Genomic DNA, 27,533 nt, shown 5'->3' with positions numbered 1-27,533 from the left:
AATTCATTTTAACTAATCTCGTACATAATTTATTTTAAATTCGAAAGTGTAAAGAACATGTAAATTGTTAAAGGCTAAAATTTGTCCCTCAGGCCCCAGTGTCCTCTACCCTTGCTCCTTGCCCATCATCGGCAGATGGCCTCCACAACCTGAAAGGGCAATGTGTACGACGTCTCTTTTTTCACAGACACAACCCTTGCTTTACGATCAAGATACGATTCATACCATACATACTATGGCTCCGCTGATTTGCGCTAATTATGCAAAGCACAAAATATTTAGTTTTGGTTTGATCACCAAATCAGTCACCAGCAAAGCAACTGTTGTTGACTCAACCAAAATCTCCTGTAAAACGACCCCGTTTCCCTTGTAAATTCCCTAAGTGCCCACATTTTCCTAAAATTTAAGGTTTGCGAATTCTAAACTAAAATAACGTTGCAGTAACGTCTACGGTGAAAATAATTGAGGTGGCCTGGGCCTGCCTATTCCGACAAGTGCACATTCCCTTTTGGTTAGTGTAGTTGTACTAGATTGAGGGTGTGCAGTGTTGGAAATAGTTGGTTTGTCGTGGGTGGGTGTAAATGTTGATGAGAGGTTATCGACGACTTGCGTGGGTGGGAGTGATTAATGTGGGGGAGTAGGACTTGGACTCGGCTGTTCAACAACAGGACGGCACCTGCTCCTCCGAATGTGAACTCTGACTTTGAGAACCACAACCGGTCCTCGGAAACCAGGTTGGGGAACCCCCACCCCACAAAAAACGACACTATGGAGGGGGAAGATCTCCAGTTCGTCGAAATTGTACCTTTTGACAAGTACGATCTCCTCAAGGTAAGCCCATCAGTTTTACTCTCATTCTACTGCAGTTACTATCGCTAACTTCGAAGAAAGTAAAAGTCCTTGTTTATACAAATGGACCTTAGGCTTTCAAAGAAAGTAGAATTTCGATCTATTTATCTCTTAGTTGATTTATTGCCTTTAAATTGATGAGTTCAATTGTTGCGAATATAATTAAGTTTTAATTCCATCCAATGCACAATAAAACGGGAACTAATGGTGAAAGATGAAATTCACACGACCTGAAATGAGTGCTTCAAAGTTGCCATTGGGTATACTTGATAGCGTTTCGGTCACCCTCTCTCTGCAATCACAAAGAAATTGGTGAAAGTGAAAGCACTATTTCATAAAAGTAGTGTTGATGTGTCCACCAACACTCCGATACGTTGGTGACCAACCACCTTTACTTTCTCTACAGCAATTATGTATGATTGTCTTAAATACAATTAGTTGGGAGCAGAGGAAACCCCGATGTTGGTGGGTTCGGAAAATTTCTACAACCTGGCACCTGGATAGGCGTCCGAAATCACCATTCGGCACCTTACAAAAGTTTTGTAAATAAATTGTTTAATAAGTTTCCTCTGCATTGATATAGTCTTACCATAGTAAACCGTAAAATGACACCCAATTGATTGCAGTCTTGTTATAATACAATTGGATAGTTAGTAGTTTATCGTGTTTGTTCGAGTAATCATGTTATCTTGACTTGTTATTGGTGTTATTAAGGTTCGTCATAAAAAGCATGATAATTCTGGAACTGGTGTGATAATTATAGGCATCATACATATTGATTTAATATACGAATCTAGTTATAGTTATCTAGAATATTTAGATATTTAAATGACACAATTTTGTCTAAATATTTTACGATCAGAACATTCTCAGTCGCGTGACCAATTTAATCCGTCAATTTGTTTATGGGTGTTTTCGATTATTTTAACTATTGATTGATGGATTGGCAAAATCGTCCACACCCCCATGTTAATAATGTCAATATATATCAAAACCAAGTGGATCTTCTGGCTCTCCATGTTACTGACACAAAGGAATATCATACAATATTTTTTCTGGTAAAGAGTAGCAAAACATCTCTTGATAATTGGTTATTACATGATAGTAGTTTTCATCTTTAATTTCCGTGGAGGCTTGAGCAACGTTTCTAACAGATCTTTTGTGAGTTTTAGATAGAATAATTGTGATGAATACTAATTTGTGGAAAATAATTTTACAGCAAGTTCACTACTTGTCACATTCATGATGAGATGCGTCTCGGTCTACCACCAACTACTGTAGAATCCGTTAAATCTTGGAGCTTAAAACAAAACTGATGTGATTTTAATTACAAGGAAGGATTAACAAAAAGGAACAGTAAATTGCAAACTGTATATATAATAAGTCGCTTATGTATATCTTTCTTACGACATTGTTCAATATTTTTTCATTCCATTATTTTGTACTACGCAGAAAAATAAGTACAGACGGAATTTATTGCATAAAAATTAAACTATCTTGGTGCGAGTAATAAAATATGAAGAAGAAGCAGGAGGAAAACTTGGCCCTAATGCAAAAAGCTAAAGGCGAAGTTTGTGCGCGGCCTACGCTAATTGTTAAATTGTTTCATCGCCATATATGTCATCTCATTGAAATTGTTGTTCAACTTCATTCAGCATTTAAGGCTCCGGCCTGTTTTGTCTGCTCTCGTCGCTCCTCCTCAGCCCATTTTTACAATAGTCATATTAAGCAGATAAAGATAAAAGCTGATGTAAAATATATTCAAAATCAATATGTTTTGGTATGCGGTGGTAAGGGTAACTTCTGGAGTCGGACAACTAGTAAGTACGAGAAACTTCTTCTCAAACTAGTAAGTTTGAGAATTTTTATTTAAAAAAATGGTACATCTTCGTTTTTCCTGGATAAGTTATCCAGGATAACTCACAGATTCAGAATTACATCATTATCAAATTAAATTGATTAAATTGATTACTTATAAATGTGTCGCAAAAAAATACCAAGCTAGTGTAGCTAATGGTCAGATTTGACAAAATTTCTGAATCTTCTTCTGGAGAAGGTCAGACTCAAGCGTGGGTAGAGTTGACATTGACACAACATTTTTACACCATGCAGATGCATTTAGAATTCGTTCACTTAATTAAAAACAACCTTTTTGCACAGTCTAATATAGTGTGTCATCATAACGTAACTTTAATCACTTGCCCACATATTTCAATGATTATTATGCAACGCACTACACCAAACGAAGCCCAGGTCCGAAAGGAACGAGACAAATTTAATGGATGGCATTATTTTATTGCATTTGTGGGTGTGGTCAGTTGGAATCTGGATTTGGAGGTTTCTAATATTATCGATATTTTAGGCGAGTGGGATTTTTGAGTATACACACAGAGTATGATATAGTACACATCATTGATTGGATAATGGAATGTGGCTCATGATAATCAGCTTTAATTGAAATTGTATTTTACTCGATTTGTATTTTTTGCCCGAGTCAGGGCTTATGGATGGAACCTGCCTAAGTTATCTTAAAAATCTTGACATGGGGGTGCGGTGCATAGAATATAAAAGAATACGCATTTTTGTTAATTACCCGAGGGTCCCTACAGGGTGACCCACTGTTTTTTTTAATCGGCTGGAAATAGCTCCTTCACTAACGAATCATATCTGACGAATCGATTCGTCAGATGCAACAAGATTGGCCCTGACTCGGGCTAAATGAAGTCTGCAATGCAGGTTTTAAAGCAGTTATCCTAAATTTGGCTTAATAGAGTTTGTATTTGTAGTGTATAAGACCAAATCAATTAAAATCTTGTTAGTTTGGACCATTACCATCGTAAGAAACAATGTGATCCTTCGGCTTACAAAATGGTTTCATGAAATGTGTATTTCATGAAACCACTAGATTCCTTCAGCAAGAAAAATTGCAACTGATAGGAATGATACAATTAACTTTCGTTATTACCAATTATTTCCTTAACCCTGTGACATTGAAATGATTTAAATACTTTCACTTTCTGAACCTCCTGCAACAAGCCATATCATTTATATTTTCACGTGAATGAAATTATCTCCCACATTCTCTACGTCGTATCAACCATATCTAAAATATATTGATTTAGCTCTCTCCAATTTTTCTCATAATCTTAGAGTTTCCCAAGAACAACTCCTTATCAATTAATCCGTGCGATTGATTGATACCTGTTACTTAATATTATTAATCCAGATGACTCTGATTTGAGTCGGAAATCAGAATTGTGCATTATTTTGCCCAGATTTATCTAGTAGCTTCGGTAAGTAATTAAGACATTCCTCATTTAGGTTGATTATGTTTGGCGTTAATAAAGATCCACAATAAAGACAATCCGGCAGTCGTGAGATCGTGACGGTGAGAAAATTAGTTTACATTTGGAAGACGACACATCCTGAATCTTACGTTTGGTTGAAAAAAAGTAACACATCCGACAATTTTGCAGGTGTAGGTGGCTTACTGTTTGTTGTTAGGAGGAGGAGGAGGGTGTCCACGGAGTGACGAGATGAGTGTCAGTGTAATTGTACCTATCATCACAGTTTGACGACGCACGCTTATCATCATATCGTGCTCTCGACTGTATATAAATATACTATTGTCAAGTTCTTAAACAAAGTGCGATTAGTCCAAACTTATCTCAACGCATTCCAATAACATTGGCTACCTACGTACATACCTGCATAAAACATACTGATGTTTGGTGGGTGACCTGTTATATGATCAATGATCAACATAATCCATCGCTTGTTACCTACATAAGTAGTTGTGTATTCAGTTATATGACTCCACTTGAGCAAAATTGTGTATGGGATATGTAAATAACGTAAACATTGTAAAACTATAAAGGACTTTGGAGTGAAGTAAATTATACTCTTTGATTGTTGACAATAAATTTACTTGCGTCAAACTGCGTCGAAAGGGGTGTCTTAACTGTCCTGAGCTGAAAACCACCTGAGTATATTTAGCCCGAACCAGGGCTTATGTAATTGTCATGTCCGTCTGTCTGTCTGTCTGTCTGTCTGTCTTTCGATAACTCTCGAATGAGTTGACCGATTGACTTGAAATTTTTACCATATGCATATTGGACAAAGTTAGGAAACGAGTTCGATGATGGGTGACATTGGTCCAGTGGTTGACCGGTGGGGGTCATCGGAGTGGGCGGGGTATTATGCACCAAAATTTCAAAATCGTCATAGAAAGCTCAAATTTGGTACAAAGGTTGCTAATGAAAGAATATGAAGTGAAATTGGAAATTTGTCAACCGGAGGTACCCGAGGGGGTGACCCATACCGATTTTTCAAAATCATCCAATCGAGCTGAAATTTGGTATAGAAGCTGCTAATAACCCCTAATGGAAGAATATGAAGTGCAATGAGTAAAATTTTCATATCTGGGATCCGTCGGGGTGACCCATACCGATTTTCAGAAATTAACATAGAAAGCTGAAATTTGGACCAGAAATCCATACTGCCTTTTCACGAAATAACATGAAGTTAAATATGAACAAAAAATTAACCAGGCTATAGAGACGACCTCCACTAGGAAGTAGTCAAGGGAAGTGATAGTAAATATTTTTAGAATTTGGAGCCTAGTAATACGAAGGATTGCTGGAAGAATTAGTGGAAAATAGTAGCACATAATTTCATAGAAAACTACTGACAAACATGGGTTTACTAATCATTCCTGGTTCGGGCTAAGCAAAGCTGTACTGATAGGTTTTAGTTGTTGAATTTGTGTAGCATTTTGAAATGTTCTGAATATAATCATCATCATTCATGAATGCAGTGCGTGTACGTATCATTAGGACCTCTTAATGTGACAAAAATAAAGTTTTTTTTTTGTATCCGTAATCTCGCATCTTAAGTTTGGTTGTTGTTCCACTCCACTCATGGTCCGAAAAAAGTCCACCGCTCCCACTCGTATGTCAATTGTCATTTCCTTGTATAAAAAACATGTGTATCTATAATCCACGATTTGATTAAGCAATCAAGAGAACTTTGTTTATCAACTCCATCACTTTTACAAAGACGTTGTTCTGTTTAGCTGTAGGTAGTCGTTACCTTGATGGAATCAATTCTTCTTGAGGTTGTGGCAAGAAGATAGAAGTATGCAAACAAATGAACAGCAGAGAGATCTTTACTCATTCTTTTTCCTCCCACACAGAAGGGTGGGAATGCATACATATTTTGCAATGGTCCAAGTATAATAGTAGCCTTGATAGGATTAAGGTTCTCAACTTTGCATATTTTTAGTAGATCAGGGCAAAGTACCAGATGGCATTTCATATTTTATTTGCATGATAACTTATTTTACGCATAAACAATAAAGTTTACTTTTGCATATCCTTCAAAATTGTTGAACCTGCTACGATTATTAGAAAAGTTTTAACCTTATGACTTGTCAGCATTTTGGCTGAACTAAATATTTGACATTGTTGTCCAGGTTGATTTGATTTTGGTTATGCTGTTGGCTTGGTTTAGTTTGGTTTGGCGTACCGGAAATTTTAATGTTCCGGAACTGTAATTTTAAGAACTATGGCGTGCTGATTGTGCGATTATCAGTCGGGTTTATTATGTCATGTTACATGTTCGTTGCATGTTAACACGCTGCGTGTTTTCAATCTATGTGGAAGCAAATATATTCACTAGATTACAAAGTCTGGAACGTTAACGTGAGCCGAATTTTGAACTTGTAAAATGTACCACATATTAGGTTATGCATAATCTTACACACCTAAGAGTCCCCATAAATTGTGGAATAGAGTTGATAAGTATTATAAAAGGGAAAGATGAGTGGCGTGTGCCAGGCTGCTTGGAATGCTCGTTCTAGTTGTGCGAAACCTTTCCCTGTTGTCCGAGTACGAGTTCTTAGTACATCACATCAGTGAGTGATCTGAATGCCCATTGGCCCATTGGACATTTGGTATGTAAATGAACTTTCACTACTCATTAGTTTCCAACATCGTCATCTGTTCGAGTCGATTAAATTGAAGCGACCATCAATAATAATCTCATCCTCCCCATTATAAAATTTTCCTGCTTTTACCAATAAGGCAAATCCCTAGCTCTTAGATACGGCTGACAAGGTTTACAAGTAAAAGTTCATGATAGGTTTCTATATTAGTTTTCGTCATGAAATGTTATCCACATATTTGTGGAACGCATTCAATAATTCAATAATTATTGTAATTAAATCATCAAAAGTCACATTTTTATCAATTCATGGTCCACAAGCAAAAAGAGACAAAGATATATAAAAAATGAGCAACTAGCTGTTCAGCACTTTCAGCAGTTGTCAAATATTAATGGTTGCTTACTGCGTACTCACAAAAGCCTTGGAGGACTTACTAGTTGAGGAACAAAGCATATAAAATTTGCAGGACAGAACCGCTAATTATTCATTTTTCCATATTTGGATTGATGATTTGGTAACATTTATCCTTCTTTCTTTATGGTGATTGGCGATAAGAATATTAGAGTATTTGGTGAAGGCGAGTGATGGCCAGTCTCCACTGTTGATGCAATTTGCACAAAATTGTCCTACTTTTTAAAAATATTTTTAGTCGCCACTCATCAGATCATGATGTTACTGACATTTGTCGATTTATTGCTTGCCTTGGATTAAGGTAATTGAATGTCACGATATTTGAGGATCGACATACACGTGAATTTTAGTGTTTTTTCTTCGTTAAACCAATGTACACTTGCTGCTCTGTTTAGATCCTTAATGGTAGACAGAAATAGCGTAAGTGTGAACATTTATGTGTAGTTGTTGACTTTTGTTTGTACTGCATACTTGCGTGGAAACAACATGCACTACAAAGTGCAATTAGTTGATGCGTTGATCGAAAGTGAAACGCAAAGTCATAATAATAAAAGAAATGCAGCTTTTCAAGTTTAAGTGCATCATTATTAGATGGAATACATCTACATCAACATATTTTTGTCTACGGTTCCGCAGACTAAAATACAGCACAACTGACGAACGATGCACAATGCTCATTCATATGAATAATTCATTCCCAGAGACTTATACAGAGAACTTTGGGATTTGTTCATTTTCATCTCCTCCTATTTACTGCAGCAGTCGGAGATGAGGAGACGAGGAGAGTTTAGTCTCGCGTTCTGTTTAATTTGTAGCATTATGTTGTCGCAAAAACGAGTAAAAGAATGCAATGAATGTATGTTGTCTCTGCCTTGTAAAACATTGATTGGTTGGGGACATAGTAGATTCATCTTTCCGACGGCGAGGGCACATTGTTCCTCGATGGATGATGCATTTTTATCCTTTTGTTCTCAGTCAAAGTCCGCCTTAGCGTAGCACGATTTTCGGAATTCCGATTTATGTGAAGTTGTAAAGCGACGAATGAGGGTTACTTTTAGCCTGACAGGCCATGCTGGAGGCTTACCAAGCTTACTGCCAATAGTTACAGTTACATTCCTTTTAGTGAAAACTTTTACGAAACTGTAATCTGCACAAACTTGCCAAAAGCCAGTCAAATTCATACAACCATGAGGTTTGCCTAACATTACCCTTCATATTCAGTTTTGACATTGATATTGTTTTTACCAGATTGGTTTGTTCGGCTGAGAGAAAAGTGTATTGATTTTCTTGCAGTGTAATTAATGCATGAAAGAATCTCTGTAAACGACTGAAGAACTGACTCACCACATCTTTTGCAACGGAGTCAGTGCAACTTGTTTCCTGGCCTCCAGACGTTTTTTAAAGGATTATATGTTAGCATTCCTTGAAAATAGCTGCAGTCATCTTTCACGTCTTAAATATAGCGGATTTGTGGTGGTAATTAGTCAGCCGGAGAAAGCAATTCCCTTTTCCACCTTATCAGCCTGCACGAGTTGTATACTTGCCACATTACGGAAAGGTGTGCTCTGTCTCATAGTCATTTCAGTTTGGCATTCTTTACCGTGTCAAATTTTCATCTCACCATTGGAATCAGCCCTAATGTCGTCGTGGTTGTATTTTACATTAGTCTGTATCTATGTGCACAAGTACAATAGAAGGATCCGAGAAGACAACAATCATTTTTAAACTTGGCTTGTTAGTGGGACATTTCATTTAATGTGTGTAGGTGCAGCTACATTCATTGTGTTCACCATTCAGAGACGAATGTGTGGATATCGCATCACTTGTAGTCAGGAGGACAGGCATTTAATCTCCCTCAGTTTTACCAATGAAACAAAAGTCAATATATATAATACGAAAGCGAGAGAGATGTGTGATAGGAAAGATAAATAAAATAAATGAAACAGACAAGTTGCAGTGTAGGCGGTGTGCTGTTTCAGTCTCCGTTTATTCATTCAGTTCTATTAAATAGTTAGTGGTTTCGTTACCTACAATAACGACGAGTAGTAATGTGGTCTAGGTGGCTGGTACAACTTTCAGTTTTAGGTTTTGTTTGAGATTTGAGATTCATACACAAATTCGTCAGCAAATACGAGACCTTTATACATTTCATCTAACTCATCCCTTCTTTAATGTTGTTCTGCGGCTGCTTGCCAGTTACACCTGCATAGTAATTTCTTACGTTATGTGATGGGGTTGAGTATGGGGATGATTGTACATAAAGCATAAGATACAATAAGATCAGGTGCAGTGCAACACAGTGATTGCATGTGGATAATGGTGCGTCGTCTCCCACCCCAGCAGGTTTCCTTTAACAACGATAAATTGCCCATCCAAAAGTATCTTCCTCCCATCCAAAAGTGCTGCAGTGAAATCTTATCCTAAATTCATGGACGCACGTTGTTGTGTTGGATGGCTGTTTCCGTCTCTTCATATCCTCAGCCAGCAGAGATCATTTTAAGACAAGCAGTATTGTTGGAGAATCAAAACGAGATTTCAAGATCTCGACTAGACCGCATAACATTCGAATTTCGAAAGCAATAAGTCTGCTTTCATTTCTTTGCAAAATAAAACTAAAATACTTCATGCCTGCTGGTGTCCATTTGTGCTTAAAACTCCTCCAGATTATTGTGTTTTCTGTCTGAGAGGAGGAGTGGGTTCAAATTAAATTGAAGAGTAAAAGCATGAAACACGACAATAAAGTTTAAATATCTTCTCTCCTTTTGGAGTTTTGTAATTTGCTTGTAAAAATATAGTTCAAGTTCAACGAGTGAGTTTTGATGATCAATATAAAATCAACCTGATCTGATTTCGTTTACATCTTACAGTGATGTGTGCTATTTCTCTGTTATTATTAATTACTGTTGTTTAAATAGTAAAATATAAACCTCGTTCAGTTATAACCTAAAATTGAGTGAGTTATGGTCCCACTGGGTTAAGTAAAAATGTGTTGCATATCGGCGATATCAAGTCATTATGTTGAAGTGATCGACTGAAATTGCTTCGAGTATATGCTGATAAGTCTGTATTTGGTCCTCTCTTTAATATTGCACCTAAATAGATATATTTTATGTGAAAATAAAATAATGTATTTACACCTCTCATTTATCACAGCCCTATAACAGAGTGTAAGATACTGTTGACTGTAGATTTACTCTACTGCAGATCCAAATGTGACCATGTTCAAGTTGTGACTACACATAAATACGGCGACAAATTACTTTTTACCGTGACCCTGCATCTTAATACGGATTTATTATGATTGAGAGATTTTGAAGCTTGAGGTTGTACTCCTTTTTTACATGCAATAATTTTACAACCGTAAGATTTATAACTGTTTCGGGTATTAAATTTTCCTTTGTTGTTTGTGCCCTCTTATTAAATAATATATTTAAAAGACTCGGGCCTTAAAATTATGACAATTTTTTGTCGTCTATAAAATATGGAATTGAAGTAAAACCCACCTATCGATGTAATTTTCAGTCAAATAAAAGACCTGGTGGGCAAAATGTTAAGTCGGTATTTAGTTGAATGAACGAATTCCTCATTTACCTCGCGCTTAGTCATAAATGAAATGACAGATTCATCATCCTCCTTAAAAAATGGGAGCAAAAAAGGACGCTACAAGTTGTAAACGAAATCAGCCAGATGTATGAATTTAAATGTTAAAAAAGTCCTGAAAACGTCAGGTGCCGACTCACCAGCGAATAATATGAAGAAAATAACATAATCATAATAATAATATTCCTTTCTCATGCATTGTTGCGGCGTTCCACTTGAATTCCGTCTTGTGAAATTGACTCACATTTTCGTCGAACCTCGTCTACTCTGCTGCTGACTGGATTGACACTTTACAACGACGTCTCATCTCCTGACATGGTCGACAGGACACGGATAAAGTTATTTCTCTCAACTTGTGCACATCGTGAAATCAGTCGCCTTTAGAATACCATAGAATTAGTAATCATCACATTATTAGAGGACAACTATTCATAGTTTTTTCGTACAGCCATCCGAATGAATTGACAATATTTTAAACACACACTCGCCTTGTTTGTTTGATTGGAGTGAACTTTTGGCACACAAGTGCCACTCGTAATCGGATAGGATGGTGCAATTGACCACGAATAATTCAAGTGGTGGTGGTGGTGATAACACAGAACGCAGGATTAACACCAACCACAATAACCACGATGTCAATGCTAATAACAGCAGCAGGTCTACTACCAAGTCTACGAGGAATACTATAAGCCATGAAAATACCATTTTCAAACCGCAAGTAAGATCTTGATGTTTTGCACTTCTTACAATGTTGATTTTAATTGGATACAAAAGTCACATGTGGATTATTGTAGACAAGCGTGTTAACCCGTCCAAAGGACGGGTTCTAGACTCCGTGTAGGGGGGTGCCCAAAGCCAAAAATCCAAACTTTAATACTTCCCCTAAGCTTCTGTCCATTTCCATACTACATACATAATAGTGAGGGTTTGTCCAAGTCAAAATACATTTCAATTTCCCTGGTTGCACTACAATTTAATTCTCCCTTCCTCCCTCAGGTAACACTACAATAATTGCCCCCTTCACCCTTTGCCCAGATTATACTGCAGTTTAATTCCCCCTCTGCCCTGCTTAGGCTACAATTTAATTCCCTACTTCCCTCCTTTGCCCAGGTTACACTGCAATTTAATTCCCCCAGTAGCAAATATCACTCTATAATTTAATTCCAAAGTTATATAAGTTGTATGTATGTTGATTTATGTCGGTGGTCTTGCACGATTGCTTGACTTTAAGTATCTAGGTAACGTTAGTCTCCCTTAAGGGTAACTAGGCACTAAAAGTCAAGCAATCGTGATGGTCTTGGTTGATTTAGTGGGAGGAGATAGTCGTAAAAAAACTTGGAGGAGCTGTGGCAATTATTTAAAACCTGGCAATAACAGTATAGTTATGAAATAAATTTATTTGTTTGAGGTAGCATGACACGACAATTTAGAAATGATTAACTTGAAGCTGTTTATTTGCTTTACTGATTAATATGAGGAAAAATTGAATTGAAATGCTTTATATTTTAAATCCAACCACTTTAAATCGGCTTTATTAAAATAAACATTCCTGCAAAATACACTTAGCTCTTGGGGAGTTAGTGGAAAAATCCAAATATAAATTCATTTTAAATAACATGACGTATTTATCACTTGCTTTATTTAAAAAGAACTATTTGTTAAATATGTACGTGTGTATGTTGTCGTTGTATACGTGCTATATTGGTTGGGTTAGTGGGAGGAGGAGGTGGGCGTGAAAACGTAGAGAAATGTGTTATTGCTGGTCTGTTTATTAGATCCAGAGCGAGAGAGAACGAAGTGTCGCGGTAGAGTCATCATGGGTAGGCTCAATGGTTCAAGCGGAGCATGCAACTTAAGTTTGATCTCTTAGTCAACGACGGGGCAAGTTGCATTGCGAAGACGGACCGACGCAGGCAGGCAGCGACTTAACACTAACGCTTTATTAGAGTGGATTTAACAACAATCATTTTCAACAACATGCATATTGTGCTGCTTGTTTCCGATTCCGGTTAGTTGAAATGAGTGACGGAAGTCTTATGAACAACAATGAGAAGATAGTTCGTTAACAAAAGACGAATATTATTATGCATGCATGTATTGTTTTCCTACGAAAGGTCTCATCCTAAATACTTGGTTATGTATTATTTCTTACGAGTGATATGTAAACGATGGAGGATGTGCCCAAGTCAAGTGCTAGGGCGTGTGAAGCATTTTTGTGTAATAAGCGTTGGGGAATTGTTTAATTTAATCCCAAAATGGTGGCTCTTACATATGCACGTGCTTCATTATAAAAACTCATTGCTAACGTCTTCGTCCTATTCTCATTTTCCAACAACGTTGTACAGAAACGCACCTTTGATTATGAGTATACTTCTCATCCAGGTTTGGTGAATGTAGGACTGGTCAGATGAGAAGCACTTTTAGTCCATGTTTAAAAATCGTGACTAGATATTTGACTTTGAATCTGTTGTCAGTAATTAATTTAGCACGTCTTAATTAAACCTGGAGGATGCAAACAGTTGTATGTATAATCATTATTAAAGAACTGAGTACATTTTATTTTGCTCATATTAATCATTAAACTAATTTTATTTGCTATTGAATTGACAATAATTAAAGAAAACTAAAAAATCATCATACTGTTTCAATGAAACTGAAATTGATCAACTCACTTGATCAATTTGCAGTTCACAAAATCATGCAATGAGTGGGCACTGAATCGTGGGTATAAATTTTAATACGCAATTACAATCTCTCTCGGACGAACAACAGACAACCATTATCTAATTTTTCGAATCGTATTTCGTTTAAATTCAATTCTTTCAGGCGTCTGCTCTTTATCACACTTCATATTTATATATTTATCAATAATAACGAAAAACATTGCAAACATGCAGGATTTTCTAGGACGGTCTCTGGCTATTGTAAAAATCCACTACATTTTTTGGCAACTTATGGACACAAATGTAGTTATAAATACCTGTTGACATGCTATATTTTTCGGGTTTATTATTTGCAAGCACATCCATTGCGACTATAGCAAGTTTAGTACATGCTGAAATGGTGCAAAGGAAACCGTCTCTAATGAGTGTGTGGTAAAGCAAATTGACTAATACAAGGTCACACTGTGCAAATGTCTTGAAGCAAACAAAGGTTGAAACATTGTATCCCATCTTCGTACGTACATACGTAATATTTTATCAGAAGCAAAAAAAAAAGATGCGACAAACTGTGAAAGTTTACAGAATTAATTGACGTGGTGAGGACGAAATTGGTTGGAACATACAACTCATCATTCGTACATGTCATCTTATAACTTTCACCCGTAAATATGTGTTTTGAATATCATCCTAATAATATTTCACCTAAATGTCCAGACAAATCTGATATCACATCTTTCTAATCCTTCTCTCATGATTATATCCAATTTATGAACATGGTTTCCGTAATTGTAAAACTGGATAATAAAAAAAATATTGTTTAATTCCAGGCGAAACAAGGAGCATCAATTAAATGGCTGGTTTCATGGGGTAAGTTGCAGCATGATTTATGATTGCTATATTATGCTTTGATAAGTCATATACTAAGTAAATATCAATATGTGAATAATTTGTGATTCGTCTGTTGTTGAACACAGCCTACAACCACAAAACCCCTGAAGACCTTGCAGAACCATTTTACAAAGATAATGCGGTAAGCGATCCTATTTTTCTTAAGGTTTCTTGCTAAATGTGCCTGATGTACATACATTGAGTACACACAGACATTGGTAAAGTAACGAACAGTAGATTGGTTAGGAGACAGTAATTGTGACTGACAGTTCCCTGGAGAGAGACGAAGCTGAAAGTTTTATAAGAACAAGTCTATAGAAAAGCTACCTGTTTTTTCCCTATTTTCCTAACGGAGGTGTTCTTGAGGAACTATTTATCAACGGGATTGCCTCCCATCTCCGACGCTATCCATTAAGTTAATAATTTAATGGAACACTTTCAGTTTTCCATATATTCACCTGCGGTAATATGTCACGTCAAGTGTATAGTGGGAGATTCTCCCTTACGTTAATTAAGTTGGGTTACTTTCATTTGATTTGTGTGGAATATATACACACAAACCAAATTGGTTACTTGGATAGAATGGATATGTGCATGGAACAGTGAATATGTTGTGATTAGAAGGCGCAAAAATGAAGGATTTTTATTTGCAGGGGGAGGACCATTTAAAGCCGTACGTGGTTCAAGGTCTGTCTGATGCTGAGTTGTACTGTTTGGCGTTATGCAACATATATGCGGATCCGAACTATAGCCAACTAAGTCCCTGGGGAATAGTCCAAGCGTTGGCCAGGAAGGGAGTGTACTGCCAACAATTGCCCAGCGACGTTCAGCTCACAGAGACAGTTCTCATTCAGAACACACCTCTTAAAATTGTATGCACTCCTCTGTAATTAGTGTACCATGAGTAATTATGTTATTTGTTTGACGATAACTTAATTGTCACACTTTTTCAGAGTGCCCATATGATCATCATTGAAGCGATGATGGTTTTACAAGTAAAAGAGATTATTTCCAACGATAGGATTGTGAACACTGTGCAAAGATATGGTCCAGCAGTACACCCACGTAAGAGCAAATCGGCAACAGTTCAATAAGTTTAATTTAGCTCTAGCTGTAGCTCTAGTTTTTGTTCTTGCGCAGCAGTAGAAAATTAATGGTCAATCTAGCTTCTAATTTCTGTATTTCCTATTCTACTATATGTCTAATTTCGTTTTACACATTCAATTTATTAAGCACAAACTTGGCAATATTGTTGTTAACATATCATCAATCTCATTAATTGATTGTGTCATGTAGTATATAATACACTACATGAATACTTTCATCTAATGCTACCGATTTTCTCTACTGCTGCTTTTTGTCATTTTTCTCACTCTTTCTCTATCCGTACGTCTCGTCATACTTTTAAGCTAACAAGGCTGATTTTAACATGCTTTATTTTGGGTGATTTCTTTAAAGAAGGGGTTTGGTTGGGTGCAGGGGAAATGCCGTCTGACACGGAAGAGGCTCTCTTGCTTTGGATCAACCGTGCTGTCCTCGCCATCAAGGAGTACATTCAGAATAACAATGCTCATGAGCACAACCTGGTAATTATTACTATTAATTTATTTGATACAGATCAAATTATGCATTTTTTAAATGATGTCCCTTTTATGTAGTCATCTATCCAAGTAGAAAGCTGGCAACAGTTACCTCTATTCCAAGATCTCAGCGATTTAGCTGACGGAGGTATGTCACTGTTGCAGAATAGCATTAAACGAGATTATTAGGAAAATTACAAAGCTAAATATCTCATAATGTTAAATAATTTTATGATTTTGCAGTTGGACTCTGCTCCCTATTTGCTTTCTACTGTCAAACCGAACTGAGATTATCGGAAATTGCCATTCCTCTTCCGGGAGAAACCTTAAGTGTCCCTGACTCGTAAGTAAAGCGCATTTTTATGTTTGCTCAGTAGTTTAACTTATAAATATATTTCAATGACGAAAGTAAAATATAAATAAAGGCTATGCAAAATTCATAATTTTACAGCTTGTGGAATCTCCAATTAGTCCAACGGGTGTGCAAAGACTCTTTACCATACAACGCTTGCCATTTCGCCCTCGAGGATATCCTCTACCTCCACGAATCCATGAAACAAAACATGTTAAACTTCCTAGCTGACATTTTCAGTCAGTTAGAACTTCGGCCGTCATCCAGCGTCAAATTACTGGGGTCTCATCACATTTCTATCAGACCAGGTGAGTCACGGTTATGGTTGCATGATTTTTCTGTTAAGCCGAAAATGATTGGTTTGGTGGGTTGAAAGACAAATGTATGCAACCATATACAATACACATAAGTTTGCTCCTCAGTCTTCATTCATAGTGTTGTCGACTTGGCGAGAATGGTCGTTTGGAATGAAATGCAGACGCAATAACTACATATCTATCTTGATGATGCCACTGGTTGGTTGTGAGAACTAACTTGCGTAGATTAGATATGATATCCTTTAAAAAATAATGCGATAAATTTCTTCCTTTGAAGAGAACTAACTGCTGTATTAGAAATAGTCAAGGCTGGCAAGGAATAAGAAGAATGTAATTTCGTTCGTACCTAAACTGAATGTAACGGAAACCTATGTTGCTTGCTGTGGTGTGGCTGTAGACCAGAACTTCCGCTAAGTTCACACAACTTTACGTTCAGGTTCTTGCTTTCTGCACCAGTTTCCGATATCAAATGCCTTGGTTAATATATTATTTCGATTGTAAAACACACATATTTGCATTATTTGCAACATTATTTCCATTCTTTTGGTTTTTGTGTAATTTTTCAAACTGACCGTCAGACTAGGACAAACGGAAAATGTTTTGCAATAATAGTGTTTTCATACATACATACTACACATTTTTATCAATAGTTTAGTTAAAAGTAATGTTTAATAATGTGCTCGAGAAGTTAGACTTATTGTTGATTGTGCTATATTTGACTGTTGTTTTGTGAACGTGATGATTTATTTCTTGTCATGTGTAAAAATATACATATATTTGGGAGACACGTATTAATCTTATAAATATGTGTTTATTTTACATTTCACAATTAACTCTGATTCGGAGCTGGTCATTTTATGGTCATTAAGGGTTGACATCAGACGGCGTTCGGCTTCGAAGGGGTTATCTTCATCAACAGGCTCCAACTGTTATTCCAGATCTAAGACCATCTCTTTATAAATATGAGCCATCAACTTCAACTGCTTTTTCAGGTTCGCAAAGCAATAGGTCAATTTTCATGAAATTTTAAATTTATCTGTTTAAATCAAAATTATTAAGTTGGTTGATGCTTTAATTTTACTTTGATTAAGTTTTTTCCGTTGGAGTTTCTGTTCTGTTCTGTTGGGATGCAATCACAATTAATATGACACACTTTCCGGCTTTTCTGCTGCGAGTGTTGAGTGAAATAATTTTGGTGTATCGATTATTGTTATTATTTGTCTACCATTTAATTTTACAAGAGTATTATATGTTAAACAACTCATTACAGTTGGATGAGTAGCATGAAAAAGTTCAGAGGGCCCTGAATGTGTGTGATTTTTAGAAATGTTAAAAATAATTTTGCATGATGTATCTTAACAGACCGGAAAGGAATGAACTCGCGTCCACAATCTGCTACGTCAACTCCACAAAGAAGACAGAATTCCAATAGTGATAGACAGGATAGGAATCGAAAATCTACAACACTAAATATATTTGGTGACACTCAGACTCAGAGCAGTGGTAAAAAATCCCCATCAAACTCGTCTGTCGTTTCTGTGCCTATAAGAAGAACTCCTCAAGAGTACAATGAAAAAGCTCAGTCTGACAGATCAAATAACAAGGAGCAAAGGTGAGCATGGTCAGCCAATACCGAATGAAATTAATTTTATATTTATCTATAATTTGACATGGATAGATTCTAATAAAAGTCACAACACATGGCTGTCAAGTTGAGTTGACAGCCATGCGTTGTGACAGTGTCTACTTTATCTTGATATAACCCTTTCCTAATTGTTCTTGCAGATATTATGCTCACTCCAGGTCTAGTGATGACTCTGAAGATTTTGTAGTTCACCGACACAGGAACGTTCCAACACTGTCGCAAGTAATTCGTTCCGTCTCCCCGTCATCTCAAGACGAACGTAGTAGTCCGGCAAGTCGTATGTCAGTGTCTCGAAGCATTTCTGCAAACGACGAACCGGAAGTTCCTGGCGCTGGTAGACCCAGTAACTGGAATGCGAACAAAACAACCTACGCTGGCAGAAGATCACGAAGAAATTCCATTACCGAAGCTGACTCTCAATTAACCGTAGAGAATTTTGGTGGTTCGCAGGATAATTTGAACAAAATTGCAATTACTCGTAATCCTGACAAGCAACCTGCCATTGTGACGAGTGAAACATCATCTCCTTTTAGACATGTTAGGCGACAGGCGTCACAAGAACCCTCAGATTATTATGCAAACGATTCCATCAAACCTGCAGCAGGCAGTATGGACCAAGCGTATCATGAAAGTCCTTATAACAGACGTATTGATAAAGACGAAGGTTCCCAAAGACTGAATAATCCTCCTCCTGGTGGCGACGTTACTTTTTATGGTAAAAAGAAATTTAATCATTCGACAATGTATGACGACAACAACCAGAATGACTACGACGTGGACCGACGACATGAACCTCAAGAGCAAGAGAATCGTCGCTTGAGTCAATCAGGAAGCCAAGGAAATGTTACCGTGTATGTGATGGGTCAAGAGGGTATCGCTGGGGATAGGAGTAGTTTTCATGGTGAGGAAAAAGAAGAAAATATATGTATATTATACAACAATTAAAATGGATTTATGTAAAATTTTAAATCCTCTTGAGTTGATTGTCAAATATTTTTATTTATTTTGCCAGAATCACCTCAGCGGAGTACTAGCATGTCCAATCTTTCGCGACTCTCGGATATGCAAAATAAACCCGTCAGCATAGTATACCTTGGGAATAATCCCCCCGCTTCAGCGACCACAGTCAACGATGGCCATTCATACAATGTCACTAGCAGTAATGGGTGGGACAGATCTCGGACACTGCCTGCCGCCACCGATTACCACACAATGTCATCACCCTCAAGAGATTCATACACCTCCTCAAACTCAAATACTCCCCTTCGGTCTCCGTATCATCAGTCGCAGCAGCAATATCGACAACCTCCTACTTCCGCACAGTATAATACTCTATACAACAATCGCCAACAACAACCATATGACTCACCCGGGTACAACCATAATCAGCACAGCGAGGGCGAATATTTACATGATGACGACAACGAAACCGAAGAGATTGCTGCACAAGGTGAGCACAAATGACACAAATCCCGTGCTCAAATTTAAAATCAGGAAATATATATGTTTAGTGGCGGATGATTATAATCACTTTGCCCATAGTTTGCTTTATACTCTTTTAAATCTTGCTCAATATAGTTGCTGCAATCAGGCAAAAGCTGGAAGAACGAAGAAAAAGAATTGAAGCAGAAAAGTCAAGATTGGAAGCCGTTGCATGCAAACAGACGCACAAACTTGGCAAAGCTGCTTACTTGAAGGCCAACCTTAGTAAAGTAAGTCCCATGATTTTTTTGGTTATGTTGATAATTGTACTTCTTGGTTGTCTTTGCATAACTATATGAATTTGTCTTGCTAATTTTATACAATCTTGTGAAAATTATTGAAATATAAAAAAACGCTGGGGAAAATTTTGAATATTTGACTTAAAAACTTGCGGTTGTGGGGCTTAAAGGGCAAAGGCCAAGATGAGGTGATGGGATCACAGGGATCATCAAATCTACTGCGTATTGATGTCGGGGCAGCAAGGAGGAAACAACTTACACTTCAGGTTTGACTAGCCTGGTCATAGAAATAATTTTAAATGTGCATTATTCGTGGCATGACAGCATAGTCATTTTTAGCTTATAACTTCCACTAAGATAAGTAGAACCGTAGGCACGCACACCTACTGACATGTTTACATACACAATTATTATATATACAGGTCTTGTGTTGTATTTATTTTATTTTATTTTATTTTATTTTATTTTATTTTAGTACAGTAGTTGCTTATACAAAAAGAGTTGCTCATATGCATGTTATAATTCTGGAAAAAATCGTGTGCATTATTTAATTCTGCTCATTATTCATAGGACTTGGAAAGTAAATGGTTGACAAAAACCGACCCGGAACCATGTCGCACTCCTGAAATCGAAAACATGGATGTAGAAACCTACCAGCAGTCACTTGCCAGGTATTCCATATAGCTATGTCATTGTCATTATTATGTCTGCTAATAACTGTGTTTGTATTTTATAGAATGGACACCAGCTTAGTGGAGCTCGAGTCGGACATTAGCCGGTTAGCTATACAACATGAAAAGATCCAACGACAATTTTTCTTGCATGGTGATCCGCCGAATGACTCTGCAAGGAGCAGGAAAAAAGTGCCAAGCGGTCCTTCTATGCCTCCTTCATCTGGCAGATCTCAATGGGGTGCCCCTAAACCATTTGACTCCAGTTCATCGGACGAATCTACTCCACGTGGTAGTGCCGGTGGAGGAGGAGGAGGTGTTTATAATGGAGATTCTAATCGAGGAAGACCTACGCCAAGAAGCGGTTCTAATAGTATCAACTATGCCAGTCCATCCTTTCGATTACATTCCAATTCGGAGACGCAAGGGAACCGACTGTTCTCGAATACAAGGTATTCAATTAAATTCAAATTATTGATAACATATTTCTCAATCTTAGCAACTTCCCATAATGTAAGAAAAATTTTATATTCAACACACACAGTTAGTTAGGCCATATGTACGTGCACATGTTAGTAGAGCCATACATTTTTGATGCCGCAATTACTTGTCAACCTTGCCCAGTTACTATAGGAGTTTCAAAGTACCTCGATAAGCTTCGTCACTGTATATTATATTTTATTTCTTTCGATAGTTCTACTGCAAAATTATTAATATTATTTATCGTGCTAAACTTAATTAATAAACAATGTGGCAATGGTATTATCTCAGTCTAAAACATATTCGCAGTGAACAAATCGAGCGAGCCCTAGAATCGGAGAAGCCAACTCCACCCCCACGACAATCCAGAAATGTATACCATGCCCCACTACCCACTCCTCCTCCAGACGACGATATGGAGCCACAATCTGTGTCGTTTGTACAAGACGATGCTGTTCCAATTTCCAGTGATACGACATCTTTGTCCAGTAAAAAGTCATCCCTTCACCAAATTACTTCTGGATCGAAAACGTACGTATATCGTTTTTTAAATTTAAAATCCAATTTTATTACAAAGCTATTTTATTTAATGTTTTAAATTTTGAAGGTATCGTATCACTCCAGAGAGCGGGTCCCCACCCAGACCTCCTCTGAGACCAGAAAAACTGTTTTCTCGAGGTTCAGAAGCACAAGGTATTTGTATTTCTTTATTTATACGCAAAACATAAGATGAACCGAGCGAAGATTACAATATCTATTTTTATTTGCTTTTTAAGGAGAACATTCCATTACCTCGTCTGATGAAAATACATCAATGAACGAAAGAGGATTTTACATTACGTTCGATAATGAAGGACCCAAAAGACCTAAGCCCCCTTTGAGAACAAGATCCCCTGGAAAACGTAGAGATGGAAGTTCTGATCGTAATTCTGCCCCACCTCGTGACCTTACCACCGAATACATTCAATCCATTGTTGACCGAGTTCCCATTCCAGTCGGAACCGATTCTGAGGAAGAAATGCATAACGTTAGAAGACGAGAGAATAGACACGATTCTGAAGGACCTGGTGATATTGCAACTGGGGGTGAGCTGGTGATGGACGAGAAGCGTCAACTCGATTCGGTTCGTATACACATATTTACTTTATGACGAACTCAATAAACATAAATCACTTAATTGCCCATATGATTTAATTATCTGTAATATCTGTAATATATTTGTTACCACGCACGAGATTATATTGCTGTCTAAGTTCGCTTTGCTTTTTGTTAATTTTTATTCACGCAATACAATTTTTATTTTTCTCGACCATCATAACTTTTAGGAAGAGATGTATGAAATGGAAAAGAAGAAAGAACGCATTTTGCTGCAATCCTTGAAAAGACGAAGAGTTGTTGAAGAGCTCAGACAGAGAAAAGAAACCGAACGGCAACTCAAGTTGGAAGAGGAAGAAATGAAGCAAGACGAGAAGCTCCGAAAGAAGGAAGAAGAGAAAGCTAGACGACAAGCCATTTTGGAATCATACCGTTTGAAGAAACAAGAAGAGATGGACAAAGATGTTAGTTGGTTGAGAACAAAGCTTATTTATTTTATAATTTCTATTTGTATGTACTTGTATGAGCTATGAGCATGAGCCCAAAAGTTTTTTTTATTCTACAGCAAATTATATGTATATTACAATTTCAGAGTAAGGGCTGGGAAGTACAAGAAAATAGTACTAAGAGATTCATGCGTCCGAAGTCTACATCAAATGTGGGTCCTCGTCCACGGCCAAAAACCATTCACCTTTCTGAAGTAGACTCCCCTGGTGCTGGCCGAACTGGTATTTATTTTAGTTCAAGCTTGGAGTTTTCGTGAGATGAAGGAATTATAACTACAGAGCTTGATTTTTGCAGGTGTGCTACGTCGAAGCGATAGTCAAAATTCCAGCACAAGTCTTGCAAAGTCTTTTGGAAAACGTGGATCTTCAAATACCTTGTACTCAGGTAACTGCTAATCTATTTTTATCGTCGATACAGGCAGGTTAAAAAAGACGTGTGGATTTGATACACTCATTTTTTCCGGTTTGCTACACGTTTATTATTTATATTTATTTGTGTTGGCTGACGGTCGTTTTTGCATGGTTTTATTTTGTTTAATACATTATCGCTCAGACACTGGCACGGGAGGAGGTACGAGGTCGAGATCAAGCGTTCGCGATCCATGGGGATCTACTTCATCCTTAAACCAAGGTACACTCAATGTAATATCCACACCCCGTCCGAACACGTCGGGAGGAGACAACATTGCATGCAATAATCCAAAATTTTATTTACTTTGATTTTGGATTTTGTAATAATCCATTGATAATGAGCATTGTGTTAGTACTGCACTTTTGCATAATGTGCACTTGAGTCTTATTATTCTAATGCTCACTGTTGCTCACCTTCATTGCGATATACATACATAAATACATATGTGTTTTGTTTGCATGTTCTGCATGTTTATCAATTTGGTTTTCTTTTGTTTGCATTTCAAAGACAGTAGACGTCGAGCCACAAGTAGTACATATGACAGAGGATCACGAAGACGAGATATGTCCACTTCTCGGTTGGAAGGTAAATTTGAACAATGTTTGAGGATGACATGTTCCTAATTACATATTGAACAAAGTTGATAAATACCAGCAAGGTATAATTTATGTTAATTCAATTTCAAGGATGTATTTAACATAGTTAGCAAAAGTTGATAGTAGTGGGGCGGATGAGCGTAAACTTATTGTTAGTAATGTCAGTAAAGTTTTAGTTTTAACGACGATCCATCGTGAAGATTTTAAGAATTATTTCAATTGTGGAACATTTTAACAAAATTTAATTATTTTGATTATTTCTGCTCAAATTTTAAGCTCGCTCACGTCGAGACACTTATCTTGGCTCGCAAGAATCCTTAGGCCATCACCGAGTTAATTCAACGTCATCACTTTTGGACGGTTAGGGTTTTTAATTTTATGGGTTGAAGGGCAATGGTAGCTTCTCGTTTTTGACGTTATTATTTGTGTATAATTTCTGGGGATTAATTCTAAGGTAGAATATACGTAACAAGGAGAATAGACGTTAGTTGCATTTATGTTGCATGCTTTTGCTTATAATAACGGAACGCGGAACTCTTGGGGTTAAGAGCTGGGAAAGTAATACGCTTTTAGAGGGAAAGCATTATGTATATGTGAGTGAACCTGAAGAATGAACTAATAATACTGAAACTAATACATATTTATGTACATAATACATTTTCTCGGGATGGAAGATTTCTATGTAGAAAATGCTTCTATGAATTGCTTTGCCTGCAGGAGTTGACACTGACAGTAGTACTGGTACTGGTCGTGGTGGTGCTGGTCACCGCGATTCTGATTCTGGTGTTGGGACGTGTTCACCGCCCCAGCGAAGATCGCCCTCGCCAAGAACAATTTCGAGATTCCGCCCACAACCTCAGCCTCAAATTCCGAAAAGGGTTCAGTCTGCTGGCCCGCAGCCATCATCCGGTCAGCAGCAACAACATCCTTCATGTTCGCTTCCTTCGCCTTCTGGCGCTGGTAAACTTAGAGAAGCCTGTATGTGTATATATTCATCCATATATATTCACCCATTAACCTCGCTAGAAAATTTAGCCCTTTATATATTAATTCAAAATTTTAGTCACTCTTGTTATCCTATATATTTCACCCATTACATTAATGTGTACATACTTTATGTCTTACTCTAAAACTATGTCGTAATCCTAAATATTCTTGTGCTGCTTGGGTACATGTAAATTTTTGGGAAATCAAGGAATGTTTTGAAATTGGGTTTATCATTACAGGGCCTGGTTCCCTGCCTCCAGGTTTGATATCTAGGCGTCACAGAGGATTTGACGACGGTGCTAGGTAAACACTTTATTAAGCACCTTGAAATTGTCATGTTATTACCACTTACATAAGTGAAACTCAAAGTCAATTCATTTATTACATTACAATCACTAGTGATATCTCGTCCGTGGCGAGCTCAAATATGGATTATTCTGGTAAATGAAATTCCGATAAAAATACACCCAGAGTGTTGAATGACGGCATAATGTTACCATTTGTTTCCTTTCAACAGGTCTAAGATTGTATAAGCAGCCAACGGCCAAGTCGAATAGAAGCATCATGCTGAATGCTGTTGAATATTGTGTTTTCCCTGGGGTTGTGAACCGTGATCATAAACTACGCGTACTGGATGAAATAAACAGATCAGAGAGTAAACATTTTCTGATAATGTTTCGTGATGCTGGTTGCCAATTTAGAGCTTTGTATTCTTATATTCCCGAGAGTGATGAAGTGGTGAAATTATTTGGAGTAAGTATCCATTAACATTAATACTACTCTGAAAAGTTTACTACGTAAATATTAATGGTGTATTTTCTTTAGGTTGGACCAAAGCAAGTCACAGATGACATGTTTGAAAAATTCTTCAAGTTAGTAATCACATAAAAATAACCTCATCTCTTATATCTACTCACTGTTTTAGATTTGGGTAACACAAAATTTAACATTTTTTATATAGATATAATTCGGGAGGGAAATGTTTTAGCCTTGTTCACACAAAGCATTTAACAGTGGTAAGTAATTGACTGACGATGAGCTGAGAATTATGAAACCTACGTTTATAAATGTCCGTAACTTGCCCTATCTCTTGAGTTGAGTCATGAAGGCAATATGAAAAAATTAAGAGGACACCTTATATTAATGTAACTCTATGGAGGACACTCAGGCAAGAGTGATTTCAAGATGGGCTCAGGAAATTTTGACCCAACTCAAGAGATAGGGAAAGTTACGGAAATTTTAAAAACAGTTTTCATAACTGCCTAATTAACGTTCATAGATATTTGAAAGCAATATATTTTGATAATACTTGTTTGTAAATATTTTTACAGACTATAGACGCCTTCACTATCCACAATGCCCTGTGGCAAGGAAAACGTGCTCCTGCTGCAAAAACCAGGTACGTTTAGTTTTAGACTAATTTTATGCTCTTTAGGCAGGATGATACTAATTTTATGATTCTTATTCCTATTAGAGACTATGCATTGGTCATCTAACAAGAACAACGGACAACTACAATCTCCAGAGTCTAATCTAATCAACATTACCCCAAAACATCTCGTCCATACTTTGGAATTTTTAAAACTACCTCCAATTTCTGTCATGTCTGACTATTTTAATTACTCCTGCCTATTAATTTATGTAACACTTGCTTACCATTTTTTATATATTGGTGCTTATCTAGCCATTACCTTATACTTCCTTGAACTGGTTGCTGTTTTTAATCTAGAATTATTGACCTTGACGCAGAAAATGTCGCTATATATTCAATCTATTTGACAATGTATGAAATTGAATAATCTGCCTGTTTAATCTGCAATTTAAACTGTAGTCAAATTAATAATATATATAATATTCCCATCAGCTTAATTTGTGATTTCTTATTTTTAACTTGGACGATTTGATTTACTGAAACGCAATCATTTCGTAGTGTAGTTTTTATACCTTAAATGTTTAGTTTATTATATAGGGCTGTAGTACTGTAAGACTAAATAGTATTAATAACCAACAATGACGAAATGTCTTCTTGATTAGTTAACGTGTGACAATGTAAACGTCAGAATAATTATAAAACTCTTAATACCAAAAAATATCCTATTTTAACGAGAAGGAAAAGAGCGTTTTAAAAATCACAGGCAGAAACTCTTCTCTCAATAATTATACCCTTTGTTATGGTTGTTGCTGAAATACTACATCACTTTACTAAAAAATGTAACACGTATCATATCGCAAAGGGCTTTTCGTTGTTGTAGCTTGTCGTGGAAGAATGTCTAGTAATTTGCACGGAAATATACTACTTACATACATACTTGTGAAAACATAATTATATTATGGAACAGAAAACTGACTTTAACAATCGCAGTGGCTTAAACCATTTTCTTTAATTTACAAATTAAACTAATAATATTCCGAATTTTTAACTGCATCGATAATTTATTGCTTTAGTTATAAAATGACATAATTTTCCTACTACTACTATCGCTAATTATTTATTTATAATGGAAGGTAAAAATATATATATGGAAAGAGGTGAGTGGACGCAACACCATATAATACAGAGCGTGCTCGTTTTGATAACTTTTTCGTGACAAAAGAAATTATATCATTGATTAAAATTACTCATAATAATCATAACATAATCGTATAATCCTTATATAAGCAACACGATATGTACTAGAAATATTTAACCCTATTAAATGTGATGACTTCATGGCTATATAACTGGATCAGATTGAACGTCAGCAATTGAAAAGCAAAATAAATAAATGCGGCTTCAATGTGCCAATTCTTATTTTAAAAATAAGACAACAACAATT

At 36.7% G+C, this 27,533-nt stretch overlaps 1 protein-coding gene across 18 annotated transcripts; it reads left to right on the top strand.

Moving 5' to 3' along the window:
- The first annotated feature begins 205 nt into the window (after positions 1-205).
- Positions 206-27,531, top strand: LOC110847961 (patronin). Of its 18 annotated transcripts, none has more exons than XM_035850297.1 (34): positions 207-831; positions 14,295-14,334; positions 14,442-14,497; positions 15,009-15,227; positions 15,309-15,420; positions 15,835-15,941; positions 16,014-16,083; positions 16,179-16,278; positions 16,387-16,595; positions 17,474-17,596; positions 17,967-18,216; positions 18,390-19,150; positions 19,262-19,699; positions 19,828-19,961; positions 20,141-20,236; positions 20,541-20,641; positions 20,707-21,093; positions 21,431-21,652; positions 21,729-21,814; positions 21,898-22,244; positions 22,447-22,680; positions 22,809-22,944; positions 23,018-23,107; positions 23,276-23,353; positions 23,642-23,719; positions 24,007-24,090; positions 24,448-24,708; positions 24,957-25,020; positions 25,117-25,157; positions 25,235-25,470; positions 25,543-25,589; positions 25,679-25,733; positions 26,049-26,116; positions 26,192-27,531. In XM_035850297.1, the coding sequence occupies exons 1-34, from the start codon at positions 628-630 to the stop codon at positions 26,211-26,213; spliced, it is 5,556 nt and encodes a 1,851-aa protein (XP_035706190.1). In that variant the 5' UTR covers positions 207-627; the 3' UTR covers positions 26,214-27,531. The 18 variants fall into 18 exon arrangements, with proteins under 18 accessions (XP_035706197.1, XP_035706190.1, XP_035706188.1 ...); XM_035850295.1 differs by having other exon boundaries at positions 15,817-15,941; XM_035850296.1 differs by having other exon boundaries at positions 15,814-15,941; positions 24,448-24,690.
- The last annotated feature ends 2 nt before the right edge of the window (positions 27,532-27,533 follow it).

The sequence above is a fragment of the Folsomia candida genome, unplaced genomic scaffold (genome assembly GCF_002217175.1).
Source record: "Folsomia candida strain VU population unplaced genomic scaffold, ASM221717v1 Fcan01_Sc003, whole genome shotgun sequence".
Classification (NCBI taxonomy): domain Eukaryota; kingdom Metazoa; phylum Arthropoda; class Collembola; order Entomobryomorpha; family Isotomidae; genus Folsomia; species Folsomia candida.
This window is presented reverse-complemented; position numbering and strand designations above follow the sequence as displayed.